Raw genomic sequence first — 11,790 nt, forward strand, 5'->3', positions numbered from 1 at the left:
AAAAAAAAAAAAAAAAAAAAAAAAAAAAAAAAGGTGGCTTTTAATCAGGGAGAAATGTATTGGCAAATGTCCTCAGAATTCACAAAATCAGGATGTTTTGATGATTTAGTCTTTTTTTCTAAGAAGTAGAGCTCTATTTTTGATATGTAATATCTAAATGGTTATATTAGTTAGGGTTCTCCAGAGAAACAGAATCAATGGGGGATGGGAGAGATTATAAAAATTGGCTCATGCAATTATGGAGGCCAAGAAGTCTCATGATCTGCTGTCTGTAAGCTGGAGAACCAAGAAAGCCAGTGGTATAATTAAGTCCAAGTCCAAAGCTCTGAGAACCAGGAACTCCAAAGTCTGTGGGCAGGAGAAGATGAATGTTCCATTTCAAAAAGAGAGAATTCATTCTTCCTGTGACATTTTGTTCTCTTTGGGACCTCTGACTGAGGATTGGATGATACCTGCCACATTAGGAAGCATGGATTTTCTCATCCTACTGACTCAAATGCAATTATCTTCTGGAAACAGCCTCACAGACATACCCAGAAATGATGTTTACCAGCTATCTGGGCATCCCTTAGCCCTGTCAATTTGACACATAAAATTAACCATAACAGCAGTTGACAACAGATAGACAATCTCTTGAATGGGCATGCGTCTACCTAGGCAACACTAGGACAACTGGAGGGGAGGTATGGAGATTTTTTCCCACTGAAGTTCTTAAAGAACTAGTCTAGCTACTTTAGAAGCTATGCCCTCAGACTTACCCAGCATAGAAATAGAAGCCAAACTCCTTGGCCTCCGAAGGTTCTAGATGAGGATGTGCCTTTGGAAAGGCCTGGAATTTCTAGAAAAATGACCATTATAGACATTATTGAAATTCCATGCCAAATGGGCAGAGGGATACTGGTCATATAAAGTCCCACCTCCTTAGACGTCTTACAACAGTGAATCACTATGGACAATATGAAACATTCTGCAGTATTTATTATAGGAGCTCCAAAATCTTGCTTTCCTTGGTTCATTTATTTTTCATTTCTGTAATTTAAGCAATAGACAAACCAAGCATTCTGCTCAGTTTTTTAAAAACAAAAATGTCTTTGTATATATAAACTCAGCAGATAGGAGAAAGGAGATATCACCCTTCATCGCTAGTTTCCCCCTTCGTTTTTTGCCTCAATACAGGAAACCACCCAAAGAAGGCTTAGCAGCAGGCAGAGTCTGCCAGATTACATCTTTATTTTAATTTGGCAATAAACTAGTGTACAAACTGTGCTATAAAACATTGCCTCCAACGGCATCTCTCAGTCTGTCTTAAACACCTCACTAAACATGATGTGTTGGAAAACATTTGAAATGATAGAAAACAAAGAACAGATGTGTCTGTAAGAAAAAAAAATAACAGGAGAAAAATATAAGAGTATGGGTATACCTCGGCTTTGCAGACTATGCCTGGGTGCTGGGCTTTGGGCGTCTCTGTTAGGGTTTGCACTGAAGGAGCGATTTATAAAGTGGGGAGTGCAATGTTGTGAAACCAACATGAACACCGCAGGGACTCAAGCTACTGAGTAGCTCCCAGGAGAGGCACCTTTCCTTATCCAAGCGGCCAATCAGTGCCTTTTCTTAGGGTATCCCCGTAGAATGGCCTGTTGCCATTGACCATAAGCAGGAGGCACTGCTCTTCTCCAGTCCTGTGTAGGGTGCTGCTGGCCCCCACCCATGTGGATGTCCAAGGCCATCCAGGCCATGAACTCAGTTGCTGCATAGACAAGCAAGAAGGATAACTGAACAAAACAGGCTAGGTCTGGGCTGTGGAAAATCGGAGAGCAGGGGTTCATTTACGGGGGGAGTGATGTTAGGCTCCAGCCTGCTGTATTTGACAAGGAGGGTGGCAGGTACAATGTCACCAGACCTTCACATTGTTGTGAGAGAAGTAATCCTGCTTTGTTTGCAAGGTGATGTTTTCTTGTATTTAAGTGTTCACAACTAACCCAGAAATGTAAAAAGGAGCACAGTGAGGGCAAGTAAAACTCATCTGCTTTCCTGTGTTAGTCCCCAATCCCTTTTTTACTTTCTCCTACTGTCTTTCCCATCATCTTTGTTGTTCTCCTGTTCAGGAATCACCTGTCAGTTTTATTTTGGGACATGCAAAAGAGTGATCAGTTTTGTCAGGGGAGGACAAAACTCTTAGGATGGTTTGGTGGGCCACCCCTTATTTCATGGCTGTTCTATAGTATTCACATATTTATGTGGTCCCACTTTGCAGCCTTGAATCAGCAGTCCAAGAAATACTGCATGGGAAACTTGCTTCATTTTTTATCTCCTCTGAATTCCAAAGAATCACAGTTTATAAAAGAAATAGAAAATCCTAAGGCCTGCATGCCAATATAACCTTTAACGTTTGTTACAGATGTGTCAGATACATGCAAAACCAAAACATGATTTTAAAGGGGGAATACAAGCTTTGCCAAGGGAGGTTCTGTTCACAATCGCTGGAAACCATTCATATTAACAGTCGTCATTCTCTATATGAATGAAGGCTGACTTTGAGTTAAAAAATCGTATACTAATAGAAAGTGAATAATGGACAGCCAATGTGCTTGATAACCAATGACAGGATTTCATTAACTTGCATAAAAGTAAATTTAAAAACAAAACAAAATAAAACAAAACAAAAACTACATATAGTTCTCTTCCTTATTTCTCTTTTTACCAGTCCTGTAATTTTATTTAAACAATTTCATATCAGTTCTTAAAAAGCACAAAAACAAAACCCAAATCTTCCCTGTATTCCTTTTTAATTGTTTCTTCCTTTTCCTGAGTGAACAGAGGGACAATGCTTGTCACGGATGCTTGGAATGCTGGGTATTCCCTGGGAAATAATGACTGCTTAATAAGGGAGGAGATGGCAGCATTTTCAAAATCTCAGTCATAGTGGTTTCTCATCACTGATCCATGATAGAGCAAGTTGGTAAGAGTGTCAGCTCTCTGCTGACAGTCCTTTCCACTGCTGTGTGACCTTCAACAGGTCACTTAACTTTGTAGCTTCTCCAACTGTAAAGTGCAAGTAATAATAACAGTACCTGCCTCATAGGTCTTTTGGAGGATGCTGAGATAACTTATGTGAAACATGTAACACAGAGGCTGGTGCATAGCAAGCATTGCACAGATGCTAGCCAAAGTATTATCCAAACACTTGAGAGATAGCAGACCTGGCCTGGTGTGGCTGGAATTAGACACAAGCCTGCCTTAGTCAGAGACTGCCTTAGTCTAGTGTCTTTCCATCGTGTGGAGGTATAGGCACTTTAAACAATGTTGAATGCCTTTTTAGTCAATAACTAAAATGTATTGCGGAATCGGAATTAGTGGAACAAGGAAGAACTGGTGTATAGTACTCAGAAAATGTTATGGATTGTGATAATAGTAAACCAATAAATATTAAAATATTTACCTCACGGTAAGTGTGTTTGTTTTTTAATAAACCTAGCAGCCCCTTAATGTCAAAAGGGCAAGAATGAGATAAAAGACAAATGGATCCTTGAAATTCAACCCCCTGGGGTTATTCAAATAATTTCTGCACAAGCACAAACACTTAGGAAACTGATATCTACCTAATGCCCTCACATTTCCCCAAGGCACTGCATTAAGTAAAAAGGCACTCAGTTATTTTTAAGAAATATGTTGTGCATTATATACCATGCTGGTTTGGCAGGATTTCCATGTGCTTGAAATTTCCCAATGCCAGAGCTGATTTTTAATCTCATGAATATGTAAATAATTTAAGTATCCAAGTACAAAACTGGCAATTAGAGTGGAAACCAGGGAGCTTGCTAAATGTCAACCCCAATGCTTGTTTATAAAACAAATTCTCAAGCTGAAATGTCATCATATGCAAACAAGAGAGGACCGTGTTCACCTCAGATACCATGTTTAAACAGGTTATATCATTATTTTTCAATTGCTACCTGGAACTGTTTGATTTACCTATTCCTAATGATTTGAGCTGCAAGAATAAGGAGAAGTGAACATATTAAAAGAAGTAATTGGGATTAAGGTTTGAACCAGTGCATTTATGCTATCTGGTGGCTATTCAGGTTTTGAAATAGAGGCATATGTTCATGTGTGAAACTTTTTAGCCAGTTCTTGATCTTTTCTTTGCCATCAACACTTTAAGAACTTTAAGGCCAAGATTCCATCTTATCTTTTCCTCTTATACTTCAGAGCTGGGTGCTTAGGAAGTGTTCACAAATCAAACCAGTCTGCAGTCACATATTGACCCGTCCTTCCCAGCCAGCTCCAGTTCCATGTGTCTAATTCTCCAAGCTTCAGAGATCCCAGCCCAACTGTGTGGCACATGACAGACTTCAGTGACAGCTGGGGAATGGCCAGTGACAGATTGGATAAATCCAGCCACAGGAGAGATTGATGGAGCTAGCAACATGTCATCATTCCTGCTCAGTCTTCATAAGCAAAGCCTGAATGATCAGCCTCGGTGCTCTTGTCTTTTGACCTTGTCAACCCTTGGATCCAGTCTACATTAGCTCCCCATAAGCTGTGGTAGGAGTACACCTACCCAGCCTGGTTCTGGGCTCTGTTTATAGTTTCAGCTCACACTGCACTTTCTTTATGCATCCCAGCCAAACTGGGTCTTTTGCTATTGACCAAAGATGAACGAGAACACCACGGCGAGCTTTGCAGCTCCGTTTACTTCCTCAGACTGACCCATTCCCCTGGAACACAGTTTCTTCACATCATGATACTAAGAAATTTTAACTGTACACTAAAGCCCACTGTGAAAACTTTTGCAAATTCCCAATTTTCCTCTGCTAAATCAGCCACTACGGCACTCTGGACAAAATATTGCACATTATTGTACATTGTCTATGATTATCCCTGATAAGTCCGCATTTTCTTTGAGCAACTTGCCACATCTATTAGGATGGGGGGTGTAAGTCCGGGATGGTCACCATAATTCTCTCACTAGCTATTGCCTGTACCAACCAGCCAAGACTTGTGTTAGCTCTTAGTGAATTTTTGTGGAATCATTTTAGGTACTACTGCAGGTTTTGATTTCCCCGAAGCGTGAGTTCTGGCCCCCTCCTGTGCTGTGGAATCAGAGCATCAGAATATACTTCTGAAGACCATGTGTTTCCCTGGACTGATTCTCTTTCTTCCTATTGAAGCTGGTGGAGAGAAGAGCTTGATATTTGCAATGCCTCAGGGCTGGCATTAGGAATTTATTTGAAGTCCTTAAGGTGCCATCTTTTTCTTGCTAAAAAGAATGCAGAAGCAGCAGTGAAAACTGGAGAGTCACGAGGTGGAAGAGTGCTTTGTATCCGGTCATCCCCAGGGCAGTATTAGGAAGATGCAGATAAAAGAGAACTGGCAGGGTTTTCTGTCAGCCTTTTCAAGAAGTGCAATTTGCAGGCCCCCTGCATCCAAAATGTTAAGGGAAGCAAAGGAAGGAAGACTGAGCAGGCAACCTTGAAAAGAGCCTACAGCAGGAAGTGTTCTGCCAATGCAAAGCCTCTCAAGGAGCCGGTGTGAAAGAGACCCAGGAAACTTCCCCCTGACTGGGGATGTCACATGAGAAGCTTTGTGGTGAACAGCATCTGATCCCATCGAAGACTTCCAACACCAATGGAATTGTCCTTGCACCAATTTCTGTGGAATTAGTGTCCTTCCACCAACTTCCTAGCTGCAATTTCTTCCTAGCTGAAGAAAATTCATAATATGCATCTGCTTAACAATCTGGAAAGAGAGGATACACATTCCATTTAGGAATATTGAAAAGATTTTTCAGGAACAGTGAGAATTGCAATTGTCTACGTCAACACAAGGAAGTTGAATTTCTCTTGTACTAGTGGAAAGATGTCATTCTTTTAGGGATTCAACCAAAATGTGAATGGTAAGAAGGTGGAAAATGAGAGTTGGAAACCGCTGTTCCTATATCGCCTTCTGTCCCCCATCTTAATCTGCTGTAGATTAGGAATCCCAAGCAAAGCCAATGCAGTATATTCTTTCCCACCCCCAGGCTATTTTGTTCTCCTGTGGCATCCCTCTTATTACACCTCGTTTCAACTTGCATCTCTAAAGACCTCCAGAGGATGGTGCCAGAAATGACTGACAGTTGGTTAAAAGCTCACAACAAAACTAACCCATGAAATTGCAACCTTTGCAATTAAGTGTATTTTTATCTGCACTCTTAGCAGACAAAGGCAGATGGCTAGAAAACAAGCCAAGCCAATGTGAGAGATGTCTTTAAAAAAAAAAAAAGAGAGAGAGAGAGAGAGAGAAGAAACAAAACCTTCAGGAGAGGAGCTTGGCAGGAAGTAGAAAAAAGTGTTGACAGCCCCAGAGCAGCATAAGGACAGTGTGGAGGGTTAGACCCCGAGGCTGCTAATAGATCTTGAGTGCAGATGCAGTGTTGAGTTTGTGCTCATTAAGTGCTATTTACTAAGGCAGGAAAGTGGTTTTAGATATTTTAGAATGATCTTAGACAGGAAGGACTTTCTGCCTTGCTTTCTAAGTTAGCTAGAATCTTCCCCTGTTCTTTTTCTAAAATTTTCTAAAATACTCCTTCATTTTTTCCCCAATATTTTGTATCAGTGTTAGCAAAACAAAAACAAATACCTTCTAAGAATGGCATTTTGGGGTGCATGACAGGGGATTTCGAGATGAACATTGCCTTCCTAAAACTAGTGCAGCTGCTCTTTCTTCCTATGCCTCGTCTTTCTCTCTCCTCTAGACTTGGCATTGCTGAAGAAAGTCGCTGCTGCTTTCTCTGATGTGACAGTGATGATAGTTCTCAGTTCTCTGTTCTGACAGTCAAAAGAAACCTTAGAGCTGGAGACAGAGAGGGAAATAAATCTTATTTAGGTGCTGCCGACACTATGAATTTTATTATAGGACATTGACTCGTTCTACAAGACAAGTCTTCCACTGGTGGCCAAAATGGAGTCAGTGGGTAAAACGCTTTGGTACCATCCCCTTCTTTGGGGAGGAAAACTTTGCTGTCAGACTCAGTAGGTTTAATTAACACATTAACTTGAACGGCTGAGAGTTGTTGTTTTCTCGGTATAACATCAGGCTGAACAATTAAGTTCTTAGAAACTGTTTGAAGCGGTAGGCGGAGTATACAGAGCAGCTTTGTCTGAGAGTGAATCTGTCAGGCACTGCTTGCAAATCCTTGGGAGTTTCAATTGCACTGACACTTATAGATTCTTTTTGGGGGTTTTGCTGTAGATACAGGCCTCTATCTATGGATTCATGGAAAGAAAACATATTCCTTTAATAAATTTTCTTTGCTCACTAGTTGGAAAACCTGGGTTCTTTACTAACTAAAATTCATGACTAAAGGATTTGCATGGTGCAAAATCAATAGTTTTTTCTGTGATCATCTACTATGTTCTAGGCACCTGTAGATGTAGAAGGACGGGATTCCTGAAAGCTTTGCAATCTCATTAGAGACACAGGGAGTGGTCTCAGGTGTCTTAGAGTGATTTTAAGTAGGAAAGAATTTCTGTCTTGCATTCTTAGAAGCCTCTCTTGAAAGGCTACTAAGAAAGTCAAATATAAATATCTGACATGTAGTTTGATAGCATCTGCTGTTGTGCCATAGTTCTTTGGAGATGAGACCAGTAGGAATCTTAGTGGATAGGGGAGGGATTGTAGAGAAAGTGACCTTTGATCTGGCTCTAAAAAGAAGACTGTCATTGAGGAAGGCAAGTCTCACAGCCACTTCTGCTGGAGTGGTAGCATCAGGGAAGGCCCAGCAAGAGGAATGTGCCCGGGTGTGTGGGACGATGAGAAGGCCCGTCCATCAAGACCAAAGGGTACATTTTGAGAGATAAAATTGAAAAGGATGTAGCTGAGCTGAATAAGAGAAGCGGGGCTTATTGGATTGTTTTGTATACCCACTGCTTGAGGAGCCTCTAGATGCTTACAAATAACAAAGCAGCCCTTTGAAGATATAAACGATTGTCATGGGACATATTTGACTGGCCCACAGGCTTTGAATCCAAGCCTAGGGGATAAATTTAAAAAGACAGAGAAAAAAATAAAACACAGATGCTGACACCCAATAACTCCTCACAGAGTTGAATTCTCCATGACAGCAGGAATAGCAATTCCTTGGTGTAGCTGTATGAGCCCTTAGAGTTTATATATGATTCTTGCAGGATGTATGTGAATCCCGCCTTCATACACAGAATTATTATTTGGAAACATCCTGATTCTGTTACACTTGCATTAATCTTTGTATAAATAAAAATATTAACATGTATTTATATATAGACACAGGCACACCACAATCGTGTGAACTCTGTTCCCTTTAAGATCATAGAAAGAAGTGCAGCTCTGGGTTTAAAAAAAGATGGGAGGGGAGGGAGAAGCAGACACTCCCCGATTGGTGGCTTGTTGTTATGTCCCCGATTGGTGGCTTGTTGTTGTTATACAAGCCTGTGTGTTGAAACACAAGGTGTTCAGGATAGTCTGGGGAGCAAGAAGCAGGACATGAGTACATTGGCTACTTGGGTTCTGAGTTAAGATGGGGTGACTTGTCCTACCCCCATTATGTCCATGAGCGGAGATGTCTCCCTATTTCTTTTTGGCACTTTTAAAATATATCAAACGTGAAATGTACCCAGGAAACTTTCTCCCCCCAGGCATGATGGGCAAAGAAAAAATAATAAAAAAGACTTTAAAAAAAAAGCCACAGGTTCTCCTCAGCAGAATGCCCAAAAACTGTGTGGTTGGAGCCAATCAAGCTGCTTGCTTTAGTCGCCAGATGTTCCAGGCTTTTTTGATTTCAGGATGTGTGTTGATCCAGTGGACACGATGTCATAGCAACTTCTCTCAAGGGTCAGTAAATACTCACTTGTGCTGAGCAGTTCCTTGGACATGCCTGGTACATCTGCAGGCTTGGTGAGTCACTTGGTGAGTCATTCGACCCTTCCCTGAGTGTTGGTGCTGAGGACAGAAGAGAAGGCTAGGCAGTCATGGTACTCAGCACAGTGTGACTCACCATCCACTCACCATGGGAGTCTGCAAAGGCAATGGTGGAAGATGGAGGTGAAGGTGGGTTCCAGACCAGGCACATAGCAGAAAGGAGATGTTTCAAATGACATTGTCAAATCAGCATCCAAATGACCACGGGAACCAGAGTACCTACAACAATAGGATTCTCAGAGCTGCATCAGAGGGCACTTCTGGAGGCAGAAGAGGGTCCTATGGTGACGTAAAGATCATCAGAGAGGAGCAGGGATGACAAGGAGCAATGAAGAACAGGACCCAAGAGAAGACGTTTCAGGGATGGAGTATGTGGAGGGTCAGTCCTCAGCTCTTCAAAAGTGATTCTGTGCAGTTGCCCTTGGATAGTACTGAAGTGGTGCAACAAAATGGGTTTGACATCTTACCAGCTGTGTAACTGTCTGTAAAATGGTCATAATAACTTCATATATCACAAGGATGGTGTGTGGATTAATTGAGAAACACAGGTGCAGCACTAGGATCAGACTAAGGGCTGGTCAATGTGGGCTGCTGTTTTACAGCCCCAGGTTCCTCTGGTTACTGTTGTAAAGACCGACATTGCTTCCTCACTGCCTGAAGGATCGATTCTCATCTCCTTAATTTGCCATTCAATGCCTTTTCCATGTTGCCATCAACATATTCATCCAAACTTATTTAGATGAGCCAGGCCTATTCATATTCTGTCCCTGCCTGTCCTGCCACTTCGACCTGTGCTGTCCCCTTTGTGAGTGATGCTATTTTTGTCCATTTGTATGCTGTCATTCTTTCAGATCCCAACTGCTTTCCCACAGCATCTGTGAAGCATCCCCAATTGACTCCTGACCCCTCTGCACTCCTGTATCAGTGCATTTCTCATGATTGCGGTCAGGTTCAGGTTACACTGTGGGCTCTTCCAGAGCCAGGTCTAGATTTTGCACTTTTTTTCATTCCCCACAATGCTCTGTACAGACTAGGTCAAGTGACTCAGCTGACTTTGTCCCCAGGCAGCATGGGGTATGAATTCCAGTTTATGTTACTACTTATTTGGCATGTGATTTCAAGCAAGTCAGTTAATTCTTCTGAGCCTCAGTTTCTTCAGCTGTAAAATGGGGATATTAATATCTGCCCTGCAGAATTTATGTGAGGAGTAAAAATGATTTATGTGGAACACTCACCTAGTTTATGGCAGGAACTTAATAAATGGTAGATATTATCATTACTTTTATGATTGCTGATCCAATAAATGGATGTTTATGCATTCAGTGTACCAAAGACCCTTGATGCTGAGAAATTTCTCTTCTCCACAGTTATACAGCTCTGCTGAATTTGGGAGAAGGCTTTTATGATTGCTGATCCAATAAATGGATGTTTATGCATTCAGTGTACCAAAGGGCCTTGATGCTGAGAAATTTCTCTTCTCCACAGTTATACAGCTCTGCTGAATTTGGGAGAAGGTGGCAGCTTATCCAGGAAGGGGTCGTACCAAACAGGTTCTACTGGTAAGTCTCATTTTATCTTATAACACCTTAAGATATCACTTAATCAATGAGCATTGGAATTCTGTTCTCACCCAGCATTTTCACATGATGTCTGTTCTTTTAGGGATATGCCCATGTATCCATAAGGGAGATGTAACATTGGAGTAGTAAACATTTTAAGGGAATATTGAAAGTTGTGTCACAAATTTCCACCCAAAATAGATAATTGAGATTAGTGAATAGCAGGGGATTTGTTAGTGTTGCTTTATTACATTTAAATGGAGCCTGTGAGACAGACATTTTTTTTTAAAAACTTGATAGTGATTTTTATTATTAAATGCATTATATGCACTTATATTGCATATTCAAATAAATATTTTCAGTATAAATAAATAGGCTTATTTAGTCTGACATTAGATTTTCTTCCCATTCCTTATTTCAGGTCTTCTAGACCTTGTCATGTGGGATACGACCAGTCTTCCTACTTTCTTACTTATACTTCCAGAAATGTTCTATGAGTTACCAAACATGTGTATATAGTCTTAGTTTGCTCAGGCTGCTATAACAAAATACCGTAGGCTGGGTGGCTTAAACAACAGACTTTATTCCTCACAGTTCTGGAAGCTCAGAATTTCAAGATCAAGGTGCCGGTAGATTTGGTTCCTGGCATGGCCTCTCTTCCTGACTTGCAGATGGCCACCCTTGGCTTTGTACTCATATGGTAGAGAGAGAGAAAGAGACAGAGACAGAGAGCACTCTGGTTTCTCTGTCTCTTATTATGAGAACACTAATCCCATCATGGGGATCTCATCTTCATGACCTCCTCTATACCTACTGTATTAGTCCATTCTGCTGCTTATAACAAAATACCTGGAACTGGGTGATTTGTAAGAAAACAAAATTGATTGCTTACAGTTTCAGAGGCTGGGAAGTCCAAAGTCCAGGTAACACATCTGGTGAGGATCTTCTTTAGTGGTGGCTTTACAGCAATGCAGGGGTCTTACATGGCACAAAGTGGCAGAGCAGAGAGACTCTCAAGTGTTCTTCTTTAAGGAGAGAGAGAAAGAGACAGAGACAGAGAGCACTCTGGTTTCTCTGTCTCTTATTATGAGAACACTAATCCCATCATGGGGACCTCATCTTCATGACCTCCTCTATACCTACTGTATTAGTCCATTCTGCTGCTTATAACAAAATACCTGGAACTGGGTGATTTGTAAGAAAACAAAATTTATTTCTTCCAGTTTCAGAGGCTGGGAAGTCCAAAGTCCAGGTAACACATCTGGTGAGGATCTTCTTTAGTGGTGGCCTT

At 41.2% G+C, this 11,790-nt stretch overlaps 1 protein-coding gene across 4 annotated transcripts in view; it reads left to right on the top strand.

The window, feature by feature from the left end:
• Positions 1-11,790, top strand: part of SORCS1 (sortilin-related VPS10 domain containing receptor 1) — a 200,302-nt gene that overhangs the window by 5,297 nt on the left and 183,215 nt on the right. For all 4 annotated transcript variants that reach the window (XM_008588434.1, XM_008588426.1, XM_008588442.1 and 1 more), the window contains exon 2: positions 10,426-10,499. In XM_008588434.1, coding sequence (XP_008586656.1) covers positions 10,426-10,499 — 74 coding nt within the window. The remainder of the gene's footprint in view (positions 1-10,425; positions 10,500-11,790) is intronic.

The sequence above is a fragment of the Galeopterus variegatus genome, unplaced genomic scaffold (assembly GCF_000696425.1).
Source record: "Galeopterus variegatus unplaced genomic scaffold, G_variegatus-3.0.2 Scaffold126, whole genome shotgun sequence".
Classification (NCBI taxonomy): Eukaryota; Metazoa; Chordata; class Mammalia; order Dermoptera; family Cynocephalidae; genus Galeopterus; species Galeopterus variegatus.